The sequence below is a fragment of the Orycteropus afer genome, unplaced genomic scaffold (genome assembly GCF_000298275.1).
Source record: "Orycteropus afer afer isolate SDZICR_OR568_19922 unplaced genomic scaffold, OryAfe1.0 scaffold00010, whole genome shotgun sequence".
NCBI classification, from domain to species: Eukaryota; Metazoa; Chordata; class Mammalia; order Tubulidentata; family Orycteropodidae; genus Orycteropus; species Orycteropus afer.
Genome location: NW_006921597.1, coordinates 12,929,185 through 12,951,772, shown reverse-complemented (window position 1 = coordinate 12,951,772; position 22,588 = coordinate 12,929,185). Strand labels below are relative to the sequence as shown.

The 22,588-nt window shown below is 41.2% G+C and overlaps 1 protein-coding gene across 1 annotated transcript in view; it reads left to right on the top strand.

Annotated features, from left to right (window-relative positions):
• Positions 1–529: 529 nt before the first annotated feature.
• HIPK1 (homeodomain interacting protein kinase 1) overlaps positions 530–22,588 on the top strand; it is a 55,624-nt gene continuing 33,565 nt past the window's right edge. The window contains exons 1-2 of the mRNA XM_007948975.2: positions 530–725; positions 15,343–16,420. Coding sequence (XP_007947166.1) covers positions 530–725; positions 15,343–16,420 — 1,274 coding nt within the window. The remainder of the gene's footprint in view (positions 726–15,342; positions 16,421–22,588) is intronic.

Sequence of the window (22,588 nt, the reverse complement as noted above, 5' to 3'; positions counted from 1 at the left end):
AACCTTCCTTCCGAGGAGTGGCTGGTGGGTTTGAACCGCCAGCCGTCTGGTTAGCAGGCAAGTGTCTTAGCCACTATGCTACCAGAGCTCCCTCCCGAGGCTATATCACTACGTAGTGCCTAAGATTGCCCAACCTTCCTTCCGAGGAGTGGCTGGTGGATTTCAATCACCAGCCTTCTGGTTAGCAGTCAAGTGCCTTAGGCACTACGCTACCAGGCAAGGCAATTCTGTTAGCATTCGCTCACTGCTTGTTTTGAGCGGTTGGGTTCAGAGCATGGCTATTCTTCTTCATCTCCTGATGCAAATAATGGGTAAGCCCCCAAGTGTCACGTGGAGCCTTACAGATCCCGTACACAGATGCCCCATTGTTAAAAAAAGAAAATCTCTACATGGCAACGAAACATTAAATCCTAAATTGTGGTAATTCCTCACCAGCAGGGGGACTTCCTGGGTAGGCGCTGCCTCCCCGCGTGCTACCCAAAATCTGGGGGATGTCACACTAGGTTGTGGTGATATCATATTGGCTACGATGACATTTTATAGCAGGATCCCCTATCACCACCAAGCACCTTTAAATCATCGCGGAGTCAGCCGTGCGGAGGGAGCGGAAAACCGGGCTCCCCCATTCGATCCACGCTGGCTCCCCACGGAGGCCCACCCACTCCCACTGCCAACAGTACTATGCCGGCGTCCTAGTCGGCCAGCTCTTCTGCACTTCCGCCTCAGTAGGTGTCATGGCGCCGATGGGTGAATGGTTCTGGCGAGGTGGGGCCTGCCGGATGGGGGTGGCTGCTCGGCGCTCATCTCGTCGGGTCTGGCGACAACGGCGGCAGCAGAGCTAAGGGGCCGACAGTGGCCCCGGACGACAGCGGGAGGCCAAGGCGGGAGCGCGCGGGGCCGAGGCGGCGGCGGCGGCGGCAGCGGCGACGGGAAGGGGCCGGGGTGGCAGAGTGGGCGGGAGGCTGAAAAGGCTCCCCCCGCGGGACGGGCGCGGGGGCGGCTCCTGGGGGCGGGGGCCGGGGCCCAAGTTGGCTCGCGCGGGGGTTATGATGACCCGGCGGCGGGGCCCCGGATCTCGTCTCCTCCGCCGCCTCCTCACGGCAGCCCCAGCTCGCGGCTGAGAACCAGACACACCGACGGTGAGTCGGGACGGGGAAGCGAGCGAGCGAGCGGGCGAGCGGGCGGGCAAGTGACCTAGGGAGGGCGGGCCCCTGTCGGGAGCGATCTCCCATCCGCTCTTTGAGGCAGGGCCGGGCCGGCTATGGGCTCACCGTGGGCGCCCAGTCCGCGGGGGGCTCCTCTCTCATTGGGTCTCCACCCGGGACCGGGCACCGTGTCCTGCGGCCCGGCCGCTTACGGTCGCGGGAGAGGATTGCGTTCCTAAAAAAGTGGGGAAGCTCGGGCTTGTTTTCCGGGCAACTCCCCCTACCTCCTGCCACTTCTCGCCTGGGCGCGTTGTTGTCCTTAAATGACAGGGGGCCGCCTTGCGTCTCCTCGCCCGGCCGGTTTTTCCCTTGCTTTAGTGGCAGGTTCCCAGTGTGGGGCTTGTGCGTGTTTATTTCACAGCTCTGCTTATCACCACGGTTTGAGGTTATTTGTTCTGCTTGGGACCAGGTAGCGGTGTTTGGAAAGGGTCGTGGTGGTAGAGTGGGTGTGGAGCTTTCCTGTCCTTTCCGCTAACGTTCTACAATCATTAAGTTTGTAATTTGTAATGATGTTGGAAATTCCGTGGGATCAGCTCCTCCTAATGTGCATCTGTGTAAAACAGTTTGGCTCAAAGGCAAACTTTTGTTGCCCTGTTGCCCCTTTCAAAGCTTTCGTTCAAAAAAAAAAAAAAAAAAAAAAGCCGAGGTACACCCAGACTCCTTAGGTAAAGCTCACATTGTTCACAGGTCTGTAGGGAAGAGGCCCTTTTTGTGCCTAGCAACCGAGACCTGGGGCTCGGTTTCCAGGAGCGCTAGTCTAACCTCCAGTTTGTTGTGGTGACAAACCAGAGAGCAATGGCCTGTGTTTATGCTGGGCGCGCTTTCTTTCTTGCTTAGGTAGGGTGGGGTGGAGGAGTTAGGGGCTGGGGACTGGGGGAGGAACCCAAGCCCAAGCTCCAATGTGTTTTTTTCCACTTTAACGTTAACAGTGATTCAGTTGTAGATTCATCTTGAGGTTGTCCTACATGCTCTTTCTTGACTATCAGTGTCACTTTGGGATTTCTCAGTAATGTCATCAAAATAATCAATTTCAACAACAGACTTTTCTGTCCCAATCTATCCTTTTGCTTGTTTGTTTCCTAGTAACTGATAAAAACAGCAATGTGGCTTCCTGCTCCTCATCAAGTGGGGTTAAATGAAATGACTGATGTCTTCTGTAAAACCTGCAATTTTGCTCGTTTATGTAAAGCTATTTTTGAATTCTGGTCTGTAGTTTTTTGTTTTGTTTTTTAAGATTATAGAGCATGCAAACCATCACCAGCTTTTTTTTCATATAAAACTAAAGCTTTCAGTAAACCATTTTAAAATCTACTGACAAGTCATTTTACGGAATAGTTGTTCAGATGGCGATTTTGATGATTACATGTAATTATCTCAGAGTTCTGTGTTACAATACTGGTATGATGGGAGGAGGAGCAGTGTCAGGCTTTCATGATATTGTTTCTGGTTTGAAGGAGATTTGGATGAAGGACTTGTTGTTGGAACTGGTGGCAGCCAAGCTAATAAAACATCTGAGTAAAATGGTGAATGAGATCTTGTAATACACTTGATCCTGTTGGCAGTAGGATTTTTGCTGATGGTATCTTTGTGAATATACAGTTTATCCTATCTCTGGAAACATTGTAGCTTCATGAGTTTTGGAGTAAATTGATTGTTAACTTGAGATTTAAAGCCAAGCCAGAACAATATATAATCTGGTCCCTTTCCTAGAAGAAGAAGAAGAAAAAAAAATCTCTTAAATTCACAATTCTCTGGGAAATAGAATTCTTTCATTTGGATTTTGTTTTTATAAGCACGGCTCAGTAGTTAGTAGTGTGTTGGTAGAAATCAGTGAGCCGAACCTGCCTGGTAAATTTCTTATGTTTGGAATTTGTACGACTTGTTGTTAGTTATACATTATAACTGGCCCTTCTGTAATTTGAAGAGATTTTGCAATGTGTCCTTTCTTTAAAAAAAGCTTTTTTTGTGTGTGGTACTGTAAATATATAGGTAACAAAACATTTGCCATTTCAACAGTCTTCACATGTACAGTGACATTATATATGTTTATTATATTGTTCAACTACCACTGTTCACTGTTTCTGAGTTTTTCCATTAATCATGAACTTTTTGATCTGTCCTTTTGTTTTCATTTTTGTGACTGTATAAGACAATTTATATTTTTCTGAGGGTTTTAAAAAAATTTACTATTATTAATCCACTTCAGTTTTCTTCCCTTATATTTATGCCATGCTGAACATAATCATCAAGATTATTTTTCCATTCAAGTACTGCTTCAACAATTACTGAATTGCTTATCAGGTCTTTTTTTTTTTTTAAATTCCTAACCTCCCTTTTAGTTGTTGAAATGCAGGTCATAAATACCTAATGCATTTTTTTAGCACATCATTTGACTCTTAAAAAGGAAAAAGAATTTACATCCTCTTTTTGTATTTTTTTCTCATTTTTTAAAATGTACCATATCACCTCAGCAACATTTTAAGCTTTTTGAAGATAGGAAAACTTACGTAGTATTTCTTTTGGATCCTTTGAGGTCATCTGATACAGTGCTTTCCCGGAGTGCATAGTGAAGAGTCAGAAGACCTGAATTCTTTTTCAGTATTACTATTCATTAAAACCCATACAACACTATAGGAGAGAGTAGAACTGCGCCATAGAGTTTCCAAGGCTATAAATCTTCTGGAAGCAGCCCAAGGCTGTAAATCTTGGTGGAAGCAGAGTGCCTCCTCTTTCTCCTGCAGAGCAGGTGGTGGGTTCAAACTGCTGACCTTTCAGTTAGCAGCAGAGCACTTAACCACGGTACTGCCAGGGTTCCTCTGCTGCTCATCAGCTCTGTGTAAAACTTGCTTGGCCTCTTTGGCTCTCCTTTTTCTCATCTTGAAGTTAAAGGGCTTTAGATGGGAATCTTTTATGGTCCCTTTTAGCTTTAAGAGTCACTGAGTTTTTTTGTCAGTGCCTTCTGCTCTAATCAAATAAATCTCCTTACTCTAAACAATTTTTCATTTTTCACATACCCTGGCATAGTTGCAAAAGTCATCTCTTTCTTCCAAAAGAGCCTCTTCCTCTTTCCATCTTCTGCTTAAGTTTTCCTTAGGCCTTTGCTGACTGATCTAAGCAGGGTTCTTTCTTAGTATATGTTTCATATTGACCTGTGTTTTGTCAAGTTAGACCTTTTCTTGTAGCTGGAAACTCCTTGAAGTATAGTTTTTCTTTCTTTTTTGTTTGTTTATAACAATTCATTTTGTTGTTGAGATTATACACAGCAAAGCTTATACCAACTTAACAGTTTCTACCTGTATAGTTCAGTTACATTGATTACATCCTTTGAGTTGTGTACCCATTCTCACCCTCCTTTTCTGAGCTGTATCTCCCTTATTAATATAAATTCACTGCCCCCTAAGAGTCCTATCTAATCTTTAGAGTTGCTGTTGTCAATTTGATCCCATATAGATAGATCTTAAAATAAAAATGCTTAAGGCAGACATTCTTTACTAGTTAAGCTAAACGATTATTTGTTTTTAAGAAGACTTCAGGAGATATTTTTGGTTTAAGGTTTAGAGGTATCATTTTCTTTATTTTAAACCTTATAGACCGTGTTAACTGTCCTGTGCACATACTAAAATATTATTTTAACAAACAGCACACCTACTTTTCTTTTGTTCTATTGCTATAGATTTGTCATTACAAAAAATCTGAAAGCTGTTGAAATTTAGGAAAAAAATATTCTGTTTAGAAGGAAAATACCTTTCAGCCAGTTTACTAAAATATTAGACAATTGTTTTGAAAGGCTGGAAATTACATAGAATTGTAGAGTTACTTCACCAGCAACTAACACCTATTCTACACCCTGTTTTTTCTTACCACTTGGGGAACTGGCTTGTTTCACATGGTTCCCTTTGAAGGAAGTGCTACAGGAAAGGGGGTGGGGAACTGTGATTCAAATAGTGTCCTTTGGGTTTTAAGCTTATTTTTTTTCCTGTTTCATTATATTTAGAACACAATATATATATATATTCTCTGTCACACAAGAATTTTTATCTCATCACGTGAGTATTTATCTAATTTAGTCTGAACTATTTTCTGCAGTGCCCTTCCATTCATTCCATTGAACGTTTCACACATGCTATATGCCAGCTACTGTGATAGATACTGTTAAGGGTTTCATAGAACCCTGCCCTGCCTTCAGGGAACTTGCAGTATAGAAGAGAAGTCAAGTTTTAAATAAATAATTACAAGTAATCATATTTGGAAGAAAATTGAGTGGCCTAGATATCAATATATGATCTGGTCCCTGCCTGCCTCTTTGGGCTCTACTTCTACAACATTTTCTCTTCTTCCGTTCCATCTATACTGGTTTCTTATTTAAACAGACCAAAGATGTTCCTGTCTTTGTTCTCTTTAACTGGAGTGACTCCTTATCATTCATATCTCAGTTTAAATGCCATTCCCTCAGAAAGGCTTCCTTGACCACAAATCTAGAGTCTCTCTCCTCCACCACAGACTGTCTTTCACCTGGTAGTGTTTTGTTTTCATCATAGCACTTACCATTAGCTGCTGCTGTGAAATGTGTGTCTTTCCCTACTAGAATGTAACCCCATGAGATAAGAGATCTTGTCCATCTTGAACACCACAATATCCCTTGTGTCTAGAGCTGTTCTTAGCAGGTACATAGTAGATGCTCAGTATTTATTTGTTAATTGAATAAACTAAATAAATAAGTCTGGTAAGTGCTAAGAAGTAGTGGAGAATGCTAAGGGAGTCTTTATCAAGGAACTTAATCTGGTATGAGGTGGTCCTGGGAAGGTTTCCGGAGAATATTTGTCATCATACCAAACCAAAAACCAAACTCACTGCCATTGAGTTGATTCAATTCATAGTGACCCTTCCTTGGGTTTCCGAGGTGGTATCTCTACAGAAGTAGATTGCCCAGTCTTCCTTCTGAGGAGTGGCTGGTGGGTTTGAACCACCAGCCTTCTGATTAGCAGTCAGATGCTTTAGGCATTATGCCATCAGAGCTCCCTTTGTCAGTATAAGGCTCATTAATAATAGTCAAGTTGAAGGAGAATAGTTTCTTACACATTACAGTCTGAAATAAATGGTTCGTGTTGAAGTGAGTGTTCCAGGTTGGTAGGCAGTTATGCTGTATGTGGTCATTGAGGGACCGGGTTTCCTTCCATCTTGTTCTCCCGTACCTTGGGTGTTGCCTCATGTGGAAGTTGGATCTTCAAGGGTTCCTGCTGTTGGAAAGGAAGAGAAGCACAAAAGGCCCATTCACATAGTACTTTCCACTGGAAAAGGAGGACTGGTTACCCTAGTCTAGCCCTGTGCCTGGCATGAAGAGGAGAGTATTTCTTGATCCGAACAGACTCTGCCACACTTAAGAAGTGAATTTAAAGAGCTGAGATTAGAAAGATAAATTGTTGTTGTTGTTGTTATGTGCCGTCGAGTCAAACCCGACTCATAGCGACCCCACCTTGGGTTTCCGAGGCAGAGGCAGCGTCACTACGGAAGTAGGATTGCCCAACCTTCCTTCCGAGGAGTGGCTGGTGGGTTTGAACCGCCAGCCGTCTGGTTAGCAGGCAAGTGTCTTAGCCACTGTGCTACCAGAGCTCCCAGAAAGATAAATAGGAGTCGGGAAAAGAGAAGGCTTAGAGGGGGAAATGAAGTTAAGCAAGGGAACATCATTATACATGAAGGAACTTGGTCAGGAGAAGGTAAGGCCTACTCTAGGAACTGAGAGAAATTCTGTCCTACTGGAAGAGAGTGCTCTCCTGGAGGAAGAGTGGAGTGAAATGAGGCCACAAGGATAACTAGGGTCCAGATTTTGTAAAACCTGGTAATATAAATGGGGTATTTTAGACTTTATTCTGAGGTTTTAAGCAGGGGCCAGATAAACATTTTTTAAAGCATCAGTTTTATGATGGAGAATGAATTGGGGGAGGGGAAATTTAGAAGAGGGGTTTGAGAGAGAATTCAGGGAAAACCAGTTAGGCGGTTCAAGTTAAGTAGTTCAGGATTGTGCAGTAAGGGTGGAGAAAAATGGGTGGAGTGGTGTTCAGGTGAAAGAATTATCATCTTCCTAAACTTGGCTTGCTGTATTTTCACAGAACTTATACTCCTTTTTACCTGTTCTAATGATATGAAAACTTGTTCTGTATCAGAGTATGTGCTGGAAAATATGTACATCTGTGCGTATGTTAGTTAGCTAAGGACAAGTGCTAGAGGAAGAAATCAATATACAGTACTTATTTTAGATTATTTAGGCCACCAATTGTTAAATTGTATCAAAGAGGCAAAGAAGCAAAGATTAAAGGAAAGCAGCAGGAGTTTATTGTTGGTTCCTCTTGGAAAAGATGGAAGTTACCAAGGACTAAGGGTAAAATGTTATAAAAAGATTGCTTTGGTTGTCACACCCAACTGTTCCATTCTGGGTTATACTGTGTGAATTCCTTATGGTAAGATTGCCTGTCTGTTGTGCCTATAGGGTGGGACACCAAATGAATGCTAAATGGAGTAGACCTTGCCAGGGAGTGGAGAAGCTGTTAATTGGAATGTCTTAGATTCTAGCAAGACTCAATTCTGTCTTTTTAGCAGTAAGTACAAGAACCAATAGCTTTTGCCTATCAGTTCTAGTTTATGATTAACATAGTGAGCAAATTTATCATTCTGTTTAGATGGTTAAGTCTTTGGAACATTTGAAATGAAGACTTCTTCCCTGCTGGAGTCAAGAGGTTTAACATTTTCAGGAAATGAGAAATAACTAAATTATTTTTGTTGCCATGTGGATTGAAAATCATTTGTCATTTGTTTAACAGAGTCTGATACATAGTAAGTTTCCACAGATGTTAATTCTGGTCAGATTTTTGCTAGGGAAGTTTCTTTCTTTGCCATCTAAGGGAGTTATCTATTCATTTGCAGAGGTTTAGTTAATCATTTTTGTAGAACATGGATCTTTTTAGTATCCAGAAATTATTATTTTTAGCTGAATTCCAGAGTGGTATGTAAGAGTCTAGATTTTTCTAGACAATTTTGATTCTGTATTTTTTCATACCTTGTGCTAGTTCAGGTCAGGATGAATTTCTGCCACTTTGTAAGAGTCCTAGTTGTAGTGATTAAGTGAAGTATGCTCTTGCTATGGGGAAGGCCAGTGAAATTCTGCATGTTTTTTTCCCATTGAGTGGATTTCAGTTTGTCTTATGGAATAAGAATTATATTTATTTATAGGCTTAAACATTCTTAATAGCTTCCTAGAATTTGTGCTTATTGCATTTATTTCAATATGAAGATTTGAAACCATCAGGTTATATTAGTTTGTTTATTGTGTGAAAAGTTGTCAGTAGCATTCTGATAAATGCATTGTTTTTAAAGAGTATCTAATTATAAGCATATTAAAAATTTGATACTACATTTCAGGAATTCTTTTTAGTACTATTATTTTATGGCCCCTATTTGTAGACATAGGTACAAATTGCAAATTCTGTATTCAAATACTTTTAGGTACATAAAGTTTGTATTCATGACTTTTATTTGGTAGATTGTTAAAATTAGTAGTTCAGCAGATAATACTGAAAACAAATTTTGTTTCTTTTCATTGTTTAACAGTTAAGCTCAATTTTATGATAAATACTTTTGCTATATTTTAATAGATTTGTAAAGGAGCTGCTTGGTTTTTCTTTATTATATTTTTATTTTATATAGGTGGAGCAAGGTTTATAAAGTAGTAACATTGGTATTAAATTACATGGACTTTAGCTTTTCATTTATATCTTTTTCTCTTTAACATTTATATGAATTACAATAATACTTGCTTAAAATATATCCAAACTGCATTTTAGAAACTGAAAGTTGGCCATTTATTCTTTGTTCCAGCTGTCCAGTTCAGTACAGATGGTTTTTAGTTGCGTTCAGGCACAACAAAATGAACACAATTGCTTTTTGATGTTCTGTAACATCCTTTGTCACGCTTCCTTCCTTTCTAGTTGTGTGTGTTTATTCTCTTATGACTAGTAAAATTAATATGTGTGGATTGGAGTGGAAACTTCCTTCATATCTCAAGAACCACACAGAAAAAAGGGAGAGAGATTTGGGAAAAAGTACCTAGCATTTGAAAGTAGTTGTTGGTTATGTTCTAGTAGATATGTTGACAGGCAGGGGTGAAATCACTAATACTGAGTGCCTAGATATTGCCAAGGAGCCCTGGTGGCACAGTGGTTAAGTGCTTGGCTGCTGACCGAAAGGTCGATGGTGCCAGCCCACCAGCTGCTTCTTGGGAGAAAGACCTGGTGATCAGCTCCTATAAAGATTATGCCTAGGGAACCATATGGGGCAGTTCTCCTCTGTCATATGCAATTGCTGTGGATGGAAATAGACTCCAAAGCACCTAACGGGTATGACCAGAGTCTCTTTTAGGTTCTAGTGACATAAACAAAAAACAAGACTTACATGGTATTTATGAAATTTACACTGTAGCTGGGAATGTAGCATTAAATAAATCATTACAAGTTACAGGGAAAGAGTAAGGTGCCATGGGAATGTATTGCAGGGTGGTGGTGGTGGTGGTGATTGTGGTGTATGTTGGAGCGAGGGGAAATTGTTAGGGAAAATTTCCCAGCACTTATTAGAGGGCCTGGCAGTGACAGAATATGAAGTAGCCTTCCAAAACAGAAAGCAGAGTAGAATCAAGGTGGGAAGATGTTGGAAGACTGACCAAATTACAAAATTTTTAAAGGGAGGTTGAGGATTATGGACTTTATCCAGAAAGCAATGAAAAGCGCTGGGGCAGGGAATGGTTAAGAAAGAGTGACTAGTACAGCTATCCAATCTGCATTGTTAAAAAGATTCTTTAAGTAGACTGAGGGAGATTAGTTTGGAGGCTCTTGACAATTTGAACAAGAATGGTGGCAGTAGGGATAGAGAAAAATGGCTGATTTGAAATACAGTGTAGCATACTGCCTAAGGCACTTGACTGCTAACCAGAAAGCTGATGGTTCAAACCCACCAGCCACTCCTCAGAACGAAGGTTGGGCAATCTACTTCCATAGTGATACTGCCTCGGAAACCCAAGGAGGGGTTGCTATGAGTCGGGTCCGACTCAACGGCACATAACAACAGCATACAGGCATACCTCGTTTTTTTTTTTTTTTAATTGTGATTTGGGTGAAGATTTACAGAGCAAATTCACTTTCCATACAGCAGTTTACATATACTTTGTCTCATGCCATTGACCACAGTTTACCACAATGCAACAGCTCCCCTCCCACTTCCTCCCCATAGTTACCTCTTCCCTGTGTCCATCCCTCCATGGACTCCTGTCCCCTGAGCTGTCTCCCTGTGCATAAGCAGTCCTTCTTTCTCCCATGATTGTTCTCTCCAGAGCATGTATCTACTTGAGGTAAATGTTCAACTCATATGCCTGAGGCATACCTCGTTTTATTGTGTTTCACAGATACTCTGTTTTTTACAACTTGAAGGTTTGTGGCAACGCTGTACCCAGCAAGTGTGTTGGCGTCATTTTTCCAATAGCATGTACCCACTTCATGTCTCTTTGTCACATTTTGTTAATTCTCATAATATTGCAAACTTTTTCATAAAATTGTTGCACACTTAATAGACTACAATATAGTGTAAACATAATTTTTATAAGCACCAAGAAACCAAAAAATTCATGTGACTCACTTTATTGCCATATTGCTTTCTTGCATTGGTCTGGAACCAAACCCAGAATATCTCCAAGGTAGGCCTGTACTTAAGAAGTAGAACTGATAAGATTTATAAATTAGATATGATAAGGGAGAGGAATGAGTTAGGATAATAACAAGTGTGTGCAAGGCACTAAACACTTTACATGTATTAAATCAGAACAACCCCATGAGGAAATGTATGTATTGCTATCACCATTTTATAGATAAGGAGGAGGTGCTGGGTGGCACCAGCAGTTAAGTGCTTGACTACTAGCTGAAAGGTTGGCAGTTTGAACCCACCCAGAGGCATGTCAGAAGACAGGCCTGACAATCTGTTTCCAAAAGATCATAGTCTTAAAATCCCCATAGAGCAGTTCTACTCTGACACACATGAGGTTGCTGTGACTAGGAATTGACTCTGTGGCAATACCATAGATGAGGAAATTGAGGCTCATTGCTTCCTTAATACTTTGGCTTGAGGGATTAGGGATGTGGTGTATCTCATGATTGAGAGAAAAAACTGGGAATGAGGTAGGAACGGGTGGTGGTGTTGGCTCCAACTCATAGTGACCCTGTGTACAACAGAATGAAACATTGCTTGGTCCTGCACCATCCTCACAATCTTTGCTGTGCTAGAGCCCATTGTTGCAGCCCCTGTGTCAGTCCATATAATTGAAGGTCTTCCCCTTTTCTGCTGACCCTTTACTTTACCAAGCATTATATCCTTCTCCAGGAACTGGTCCTTTCTGACAACATGACCAAAATACATGAAAAGAATAGAGGGTCATATATTCAGTTTGGGACATGTTAAATTTGAGGTAAGATATCAGAGTGGCAATAGCAAGTGAGCATTTGGGTAAGAGTTTGAAGTTTGAGGGAAGTCTCTAGAGAACTCTGTATTAAAGATAGAGATTTGATAATCTTTTGCAGATGATTAATCCTGGGGAGTAGTTATTGAGAAGAAGAAAAGTATGGAGCAAGAGAAGAGGAATTAGTAGAACCGCAAGATATCTGAGAGTCAGATGGTTGAGAAGGGAGAAGGTAAATATGAGATGGCTTGTATGCTAGGTCAAGTGCTTGGACTTTATTTATTTTATTTTTTTCTCTTCAGTCTGAATTTTATTGACTCATTTTAAGAAGACTCATCCAGACAAGTATATGTGGGAAAAAATCTTGCATATTTACAAAGCAAGTGTTATATTATGTTTAGTTTTATATATATTTGTGGTTTGTTTTATTCTTATTGATATTTGTGGTCCTTACTGAGTTTTAGTGTTTATTTTTGTGTGTGATTTGGGCAAAAATTTACAGAGCCAATTCACTTTCTGTACAGCAGTTCACATACACTTTGTCTCATGATATTGACCACAGTTCATCACAATGCAACAGCTTCCCTCCCACTTGCTACTGACAGTTACCTCTTCCCTGTGTCCATCCCTCCGTGTACCTCTGCCCCCTGAGCTGTCTCCTTATGTATAAACAGCTCTTCTTTCTCCCATGATTGTTCTCTCCAAGGAGTATATCTACCTCAGATAAATGTTCAACTCTTATGCCTGTCTTTTGTTTGGCTGGAAGCCACAGGTATGGATTCAGTTCCAGACCTCAAGGGTAGCTAGGGGCCATAGTCTCAGTGGTTCCACCAAGCTCTATCAGACCAGAACACCTGGTGTCCCCCCCCCCCCTTTTTTTCCTCCAAATGATTTTGAGTTTTGTTCTACATTGTTCTTCTCTATCCAGGATCTCCTACATACATCTCCTCGGAGTGGTTGACAGTGGTAGCTGGGCACCATCTAGTTCTTCTGGTCTCATAGTCATATAGGCTGCAGATCGCATGGTGTACCAGTCACGAGGACTAATTCTTTCCATGAACCTTTCGTTTTCTTCATTCTTCTTTGCTCTGGACGAGGAGAGACCCATTGTTGCATCTAGATGGCCGCTTGCAAGCTTTTAAGATCCCACCTGCTACTCACCAAAGTAGGAGGTGGAACAATGTTTTGTGTAGTATATTATGCCAGTTGAGCTTGATGTCCCCTATGATTATGGTCCGGAGCCCACAAGTTCCACTACTCGGTCCCTCTGGATAGCTGGCTGTGACCGAGAAGTGACTACAACCTTGTCCGTTGTCAGCTCTCCTATGCACCTTGGAATTCAGATCATACATACAAATACACTTATGGGGCCATTGTCTGCCAAGCATATACATGGTCTTGGGTACACTCCCAACTTCATAGACATACCTAATAGTTCAGCCTGTCTACCTATCTATCCACCCGTATACCCATGTTTGCCTTCACTAACAACGTAATACTTTATGTGCCAGAGGGCTTATCTTTGTTGTCTGTACCTCCCATGTACCTCTCTATGTCTTCCTCTTCCTCAGTGCCACCATGTTGATCACTCACATTGGTACATTGCCATTCTCTTCATCCAAATCAATACTTTTATCTCTACGTATCTAACAGTGTTCCCTCCCCTCCCCTCCAACCTCTGGTAACCAACAAAGAAAATTTCCTTCCATAGATAAACCTTTCCTTGACTTATAGAATAATGGACTAATACAATATTTGTCCTTCTGTGATTGACTTATTTCACTCAGCATAATGTCCTCCAAGTTCATCCATGTTACATGGTGTTTTGCAGATTCTAGGTTATTTAAGGTTGCATAGTATTCCATTGTGTGTATGTACTAAAGTTTGGTTATCCATTCCTAAGTTGATGGACAGCTAGGTTGTTTCCATCTTTTGGCTATTGTAAATAGTGCTGCGATGGACATGGGTATGAATATTTCTGTTCTTGTCATGGCTCTCACTTCTTTAGGATATATACCTAGTAAATGGAATGGCTGGGTCAAATGGTATTTCTAATTCCAACTTTTTAAGGAATCACCATACTGCTTTCCACAGTGGTTGTACCATCTTACAGTCCCACCAGCAGTGTATGAGAATCCCAACCTCTCCACATCCTTACCAGCATTTGTTATTTTGTATCTTGTTGAACTTGGCTACTAGTGCTGGGGCAAGATGGTATCTCATTGTTGTTTTGATTTGCAACTCTCTAATGGTAGCATAGTTAGTGCCTAAGGCACTTGACTGCTAACCAGAAGGCTGGAGGTTCAAACCCACCAGCCACTCCTTAGAAGGAAGGTTGGGCAATCCTTACTCGGAAACCCAAGGAGGGGTCGCTATGAGTTGGGGCCAATTCAATGGCATATGATAACAACAATAACAATGGCTAGTGATAGTGAGCATTTCTTCATATGTTTGTTGGCCGCCTGAATATCTTCCTTGGTGAAGTGTCTATTCATGTTGGACTTTATTTTCAAGGTAATCATCTTTGGTTTTGTCTTTGGGCTTATTGGGTTTGAGGTGCCTATGGGACATTCAGGACAAAAGCTGGACTGTTCACACTGGGCTGTTCGCACTTTGTCCCTCCATATTTTTCTAAGATAACTTTCCTTGGTGTCTCAGAAGATACTCTTTAGGCTTCTCATCATCCTGGTTACTTTCTTCTAGACATTTTTATCAATGGTCCTTTTGAAATGTAATAGCTGGAGCTAAAAGTCTATGTATAATCTGAGCAAAGTGGGCAGCCTTTACTTTGTCTATCACATCTGGACACTCTTATGAGGTGAGAGGAAAATTATTATGTCATGTTTTTCTTATCAACTGTGTTTTTCATATATGCTACTGCTGAGCCTTCATTTCTTATCATTGTGCTTTTTGCTATTCATATTTTAGACCTAAGTCCAGGAGTTTTTATTTGTGTTAAATGTCACCTGCTAGATTTACCTTGTAGTTTCTACCCCATTGTGATTTTTTTTGGACCTTTACTTAGCAATATTAAGTGTATTGCCCAACACTGGTTCATTTGTGAATCTTGCAAGTGTGCCATAAATGTCCAAATTTAGATAATTGATCAAAAAGTCAATTAGGCCAGGGGTGAAGGTAGAGCTCTGGAATGAATGTGCTTTGGAGCCAGAGAACCTGGGTTTGAATTCCAGTGCTGCCACTTTGATAGCTGTGTGATTTAGGGCAAATTACATTAATTTCTTTGTACCTTAGTTTTTTTATCTATAAAATGGAAATAATGGTTATATCTGTTTTCAAATGATTGGTGGTAAGAATTCAGTGGGTAATTCATGTTAAGTGCTTAGAGTCCAACTTGTCATATTATGATCAATCATCTAAACTTATTATTTTATAGACTACCATAGATGTTTATATTCTTTAATATTATTATATCCAGTTATTGTTCCATCTCAAGGAGTGATTAAGAATTTAGGCCAGAAAGTTTAACCTTCTAAAGCAGAAGCATGTTTTGGAAAATGTATAAAATAAAATCCAGACTAGTGCCACCATGTTTATTTCTGGTTTTCCTAAACGAATAGTTTTCTTATATACTGATTGTGGTGTTAGATAAAATCAAGATGGTCTAATTCTTCCTCTCTCTCAACGTAGGTATGGCATCACAGTTGCAGGTGTTTTCGCCCCCATCAGTGTCGTCGAGTGCCTTCTGCAGTGCGAAGAAACTGAAAATAGAGCCCTCTGGCTGGGATGTTTCAGGACAGAGCAGCAACGACAAATATTATACCCATAGCAAAACTCTACCAGCCACACAAGGACAAGCCAACTCCTCTCACCAGGTAGCAAATTTCAACATCCCTGCTTACGACCAGGGCCTCCTCCTCCCGGCTCCCACAGTGGAGCATATTGTTGTAACAGCTGCAGATAGCTCGGGCAGTGCTGCTACATCGACCTTCCAAAGCAGCCAAACCCTGACTCACAGAAGCAACGTTTCTTTGCTTGAGCCATATCAAAAATGTGGATTGAAAAGAAAAAGTGAGGAAGTTGATAGCAACGGTAGCGTGCAGATCATAGAAGAACATCCCCCTCTCATGCTGCAAAACAGGACTGTGGTGGGTGCTGCTGCCACGACCACCACTGTGACCACAAAGAGTAGCAGTTCTAGTGGAGAAGGGGATTACCAGCTGGTCCAGCATGAGATCCTTTGTTCTATGACCAACAGCTATGAAGTCTTGGAGTTCCTAGGCCGGGGGACATTTGGACAGGTGGCTAAGTGCTGGAAGCGGAGCACTAAGGAAATTGTGGCTATTAAAATCTTGAAGAATCACCCCTCCTATGCCAGACAAGGACAGATTGAAGTGAGCATCCTTTCCCGCCTAAGCAGTGAAAATGCTGATGAATATAATTTTGTCCGTTCTTATGAGTGCTTTCAGCATAAGAATCATACCTGCCTTGTGTTTGAGATGCTGGAACAGAACCTATATGATTTTCTAAAGCAGAATAAGTTTAGCCCTCTGCCACTCAAGTACATCAGGCCAATCTTACAGCAAGTGGCCACAGCCCTGATGAAGCTCAAGAGCCTTGGTCTGATTCATGCTGACCTTAAGCCTGAAAACATAATGCTGGTGGATCCAGTACGCCAACCCTACCGAGTGAAGGTCATTGACTTTGGTTCGGCTAGTCATGTTTCCAAAGCTGTGTGCTCAACCTACTTACAGTCACGTTACTACAGGCAAGTGACAAATACTGGAGAGCATGTCTTAAAGATCTGCCTTTAGAGTTAACATGCAGTACATAGGACTACATATGACAATGAATTATTTACAGATTCTAGGATAGAAATAGGACAATCTGTTTTAACTTATGTGTGTCACATCCCCTACATAGCGTTATCTTAATTTTGAAATTTCATTTAGTAATGGAAGAATTAAATCAGTCTTATTCTGAAGTCAATTCTAGTTGAATTATACTCATTTAGTTCTTTCTTGTTGCTGTTGTTATGTGCCGTCGAGTCAGATCCGAATCATAGCGATCTCTCCTTGGGTTTCCGAGGCAGTATCACTGCAGAAGTAGGTTGTCCCATCTTCCTTCTGAGGAGTGGCTAGTGGGTTTGAACTGCCAGCTTTCTGGTTAGCAGTCAAATGCCTTAGGCACTATGCTACCAGAGCTCCTAGTTCTTTCTTTAGTACCATTATACTATTTCCTATTTTAAATATATAAAGATATTTACTTACTTGTAATAAATCTGGGTATATACTATTTTTACCCAAGCTCATTTCTTGGCAGGTAAAATGCCTTGGGGATAAATCCAGATTTAACTCTAGCAGCATTTTATTCTTTTACATTTTCTCTCTTGTGTATGGTGAGACTTGGATTACTTGATTGCTAAGGTCTCTTTCTGTTTTAACGTTCTCCAAAATACTTTGAACTTATTTGACTGTCCTGGAATATCCGAGACCCATGTGCCTCATGCTTTAGTGATTCTAAGCTGGTATTTCTAACATGGTTACCTTTTTAAATATAGTAATTACTTGACAGTACTTAAGGGTTAGTATATGCATTCTTGTATGTAGTACAGTCAAGGAACATTACTTACAGAGGAAGAAAGTTTTCTTTGGGGGAGGCAGGGGAGAGAGAAAGCTTTTAAAATGAACTTTTATTTCTCAGCACATACCTCATTTTTTTCTTCTTTCTTTTTTTTTAATTGTGATTTGGGTGAAAATTTACAGAGCAAATTCACTTTCCATACAGCAGTTTACCTACAATTTGTCTCATGACATTGACTACAATTTACCACAATGCAACAGCTCCCCTTCCATTTCTTCCCTATAGTTACCTCTTCCCTGTGTCCATCCCTCTATGCACTCCTGCCCCTTGAGCTGTCTCCCTGTGTACAAACAGCCATGACTGATCTCTCCAAGGAGTGTATCTACCTCAGGTAAATGTTCAACTCCTATGCCTGTCTTTTGTTTGGCTGGAAGCCACAGGTGTGGGTTTAATTCCAGACCTGAAGGGCAGCTAGGGGCCATAGTCTCAGTGGTTCCACCAAGCTCTGTCAGATCAGCAAACCTGGTCCCCCTCCCCTTTTTTTTTCCCAAATGATTTTCAGTTTTGTTCCACATTGTTCTCCCTCTCTATCCAGTATCTCCTACAGAGATCCCCCTCCAAGTGGTTAACAGTGGTAGCCGAGCACCATCTAGTTCTTCTGGTCTCATAATTGTACAGGCTGCAGATTGCATGGTGTCCCAGTTGCCAGGACTAATTGTTTCCATGAATCTTTGGTTTTCTTCATTCTGCTTTGCTCTGGATGAGGAGAGACCCATCGTTGCATATAGATCCCAACCGCTACTCACCAAAGTAGGAGGTGGAACAATGTTTTGTGTAGTATGTTATGCTGATTGAGCTTGATGTCCCCTGTGACTATGGTCCCGAGGCCACAGGTTCAACTATTTGGTTCCTCTGGGTAGCTGGCTGAGACCAAGAAGTGACTACACCCTTGTCCTTCGTAAGCTCTACTATACACCTGGGAATTCAGATCATACATATGAACTTATAGGACCATTGTCTGCCAACCCTATACATGGTCTTGGGTACACTCCCCACTACATAGATGTACCTAATAGTTCAGCATGTCCACCCATCTATCCACCCGTATACCTGTGTTTGCTTTCACTGACAACGCGGTACTACTGTATGTGCCGAAGGGTTCATCTTTGTTGTCGAAGCACATACCTCATTTGTTTTTATCTATTCTTTTTCTATGATATTTTTACTTGAGTGAGATGTGGTAAAGAAACTCCTAAGAACCTTTGATGTCTGGTTTCACGCTGCCCTCAGCAACTTTGGCCTGTTTTGAGAATCTCACCCCATTTACTTATTCATGACTGGTAATGTAGTGGTTAAGGCATTTGGCTACTAACCAAAAGGCCGGTGGTTCAAACCTACCAGCAGCTCCACAGGAGGAAGATGAGGCAGTGTACTTCCATAAAGATTTATGGCCTTGGAAACACGGGGAGGGGGGTTACTATATGAGTTGGAATCGACACGATGGCAGTCAGTTTGATTTTTGGTTTTGTTCTAACCACATTTGCTTCTGATACTCTTGGCTTTGAGCAACTCCACCACATCCCAACATCCATACATATAGACACTCCGCAGGTACACGGAAGAGTTTAGTTCTGCACCCCGTTCTGAGTGCTGGGAAGGTAAGAGACAAATAACACCTCAGGAATGAGGATTTGACCAGCTTTTCTCCTTTGTAGATCTCTAGTCAGTCCCTGCACCCACCAGCCACTCCTCGGAAGGAAGGTTGGGCAATCCTACTTCCGTAGTGATACTGCCTCGGAAACCCAAGGAGGGGCCGACTCGGAAACCCAAGGAGGGGCCGACTCGATGCACATAACAACAACAACAGTCAGTCCCTGCAGGTGTTCTTTAAAGATTTGTCTGCCCATCAGGGACAAAGTGTATCCCCTTACGGTAACAGAGCAGTTTTAAAATGGAAAGAGGGGACTTGACTGCAATGGGTTTGTTTTTTGATTTGGTAGGTGATAAGAATTCTTTCATGACATTATTTTTGATGGGTTTTACTTTTAAAGGGTAAAGAAGATTTGGGGGATAAATAGCTCTGCCTACTTAGCTTTCTTTAATGTGTGATTCATTTGACTAATGCTCTGTGTTAGGTTGCTGGTCTTTGTACTTTTTCCTTATCCTTATAATTTGTCATTTGAATAATTTTGGTTTTGTTTTTATTTTATTTTTTTGTTTGTTTGGTTTGCTCACTCCACTGGAAATTACGCTTCAACAAACTTCTTATAAATCCATAGCATTTTAGTTACTAACTATAGGTGTAAGTTTACCCCTTAAAAATGGAAGTTCATTCTTTGTATACCCCTTAAAAACAGGAGCTCATTCTGGGTATCAGAATGGGTTCACTGTCCAGGGCTTTACTACATTTAGGATTTAACATGAGTGTTCTGTTCTGTCACAGTAATACTTCATAATGAGCCTAAGGCAGATGGACTAGCAGCCCAGGCATTCCTTCTTTATCACTGGTTATCACAGTGGATAAGCTGCTTTCCTGTTGCTTTGTTGCCTGATTAGAGTCCATTAAGCCTTCACCTTCTTGTCTTTCAGAAACCCTCAGTGAAATCCTTTTGGCTGATAAAGCATTCTGGTTCCAAAACTAGCTTTCCTCCAACCCTCCTTTTTGTTTTACATTACTTCATCTTGCTGATAACATGCCAAATTATTATCAGTTGACATACATTTTGGCCATCCTGCTGTCTCTGTTGGCCATGGGCATGGCTAAATGACTCAGGCAATAAATATAATATACTTTATTAGGAGCTCTGGTAGCATAGTGGCTAAGACACTTGCCTGCTAACCAGACGGCTGGCGGTTCAAACCCACCAGCCCCTCCTCGGAAGGAAGGTTGGGCAATCCTACTTCCCTAGTGATACTGCCTCGGAAACCCAAGGAGGAGGGGTCGCTATGAGTCGGGTTTGACTCGACGGCACATAACAACAACAACAACAACAACAACATTATTATTATCCAACACACTGTAAATGTAGACTGAGTCCGGAAAACTTACTGTCTTTGGGGCTTGAGTTGTAGGGACAAAGGTTTACCAGGCTTTTAAGCTCAATAGTTTTCTATTCTGAACAAACTAAAACCAAACTAAACTCATTGCTGTTAGGTCAATTCCAAGTCATAGAACAGGGTAGTACTGCCTGCCCAGCAGGGTTTCCATGGGGTTAAATCTTTGTGGAAGCAGACTGCCACATCTTTCTTCCATAGAATAGCTGGTTGATTAGAATAGCCAGCCTTTTGGTTAGCTGCTGAGCACTTCAACCATTTCACCTTCAGGGCTTCTTCTGAACAAACTTGTTAGGTTCCATTGAGTCAGCACCTACTCATAGTGATACAGCATACAACAGAACGAAACACAGCCCAGTCCTGTACCATCTCAACTGTGGCCATGATTGAGCTCATGTTTGCAGCCACTATGCCAATCTGTCTCATTGAGAGTCTTTTCTATTTTTGATTACCCTCTGCTTTACCAAGCATGATACCCTTTCCCAGGGAATGGTCCCTTCTAACAATATGGCCAAAATAGGTGAGACAGAGTCTGGCCATTTTTGCTTCTAAGGTGCATTCTGGCTGTACTTCTTCCGAGACAGATTTGTTTGTTCTTCTGGCAGTCCATAGTAGCTGGCCTTTATTTCAATGTCAGATCACTTACTTGTTATGTATGTGATGACAAGTTCTAGAGAACTTATCCTAGACAAACAAACAATTCAGTTTCATATGATGGTGAAACTATAGTTTGACCCAAGCCACAGATGGAGGTAGTTAGACTTTGTGTAATATCTCTGATCTAATAAGTAGGTTTGATATATCTGTGTATTCATGAAAATGATCAGAGAATGGTTTGTGCTGTGAAGTGATCCTAACCTCAGCTTGTTCTGGGCTCCTGTAAAATGAAGCTTTATGGCCTTGGAGGACTTTTTCAATTTAAAGAAGTTTGAAGTTGTAAAGTCAAATAAGGGGTGCGTGGTGGTGGTGGGGCTTGTTATTTCTACCATCTGGCTACAGTAATTAGAGCTTATTTGGTATTTGTTCTTTAATAATGGGCTGCATCTTCCAAGAGGAAACCTACTATGTCCAAATTGCAGTTAATATCATTTTCCTACTGAAGCAAATGCTACCAGTTTTGTTTTGTTTAGGTGATCTTTTTTACAGCTCAGTTGTTAGGATGTCAGAGCTGGGAAGGGACCTAGACTAATTCTCTAACTCAGCTTCCTTATTATACAAGATGAGTACTAGCAGAGTTTGAGTGTCTAGAGTTTATATTAAGGGATTTAGAAATACAGAGGCAAAGAGAAAAGATGATAGAGTAATGAAAATATTTCTAAGAACTATGTAATTTGAATTTAGAGTTTAAACCATTTAGTCTTTAGACGTGAAGTCGCTCTAATGATTCCTTACTGTTCCAGTATAAGAGAAAATAGCTCCTTGCTTCCTGGGGGGTTAGGTAAGTCTAACATTTCTAGGCTGCAGTGACAGTGAAAAGCCCTCAATGGACTGAGCAGCCTTATTATTATTATTTTACTGTCTTTATTTACTTACTTATTTGGTACTTGCCTTTTTTTGTATGATGTGGTAGAATTACTATTTTGTGTGAGCTTTTGCTGAAATCCTTTGCTTCATTTGTCATCTTCAAAGCAGGGTGAGACCAAATAGAAAAAGTGATTCTTTTTCAGCTAATTTTTAGTGTGTTTGTTTTCTTAAATGGGGATTGAGAGCTGAAATTAGGGTTTTTCATAATTTCCCTGAAGCTTCAAGCTTTAGACCAAAAAAACTAAACCAAACCCAACACATTGCTGTAGAGTGGGATCCAACTCTACGACCCCTCCTTGGGTTTCCGAGATGGTATCACTACAGAAGTAAATTGTCCAGCCTTCCTTCTGTGGAGTGGCTGGTGGGTTTGAACCTCCAGCCTTCTGGTTAGCAGTCAAATGCCTTAAGCACTATGCCACTTATTAATATCATTGCTACCTTTTCCAAGAAACATTATTACATGGCCTGGTTACTCCTCGTGACCTACCTTTTGGACTTTAAAATGTCTTTCTAGTATGATGGGAGTGGCAAGACCAACCCGCCACTCTCCCATTGATGCTTAGGAATGTTCTAAGCCCAGTTTTTATTTTGGCACAAAGCCATTTGCAGTCTCCCTGCCAGTTGTTTTTGGCCCTTTCGTGAATTTGGAAATGAATGATTCTGCTCACTGAGAGTAGAAAATTTTGCTTCTTTTTGATTTTAGAAAAGCTTTTATAGTGTTTCTGGGTACTCTTGCCTGTAGTTTTTTAATGCTTCTACCATACTTACGCTTTTC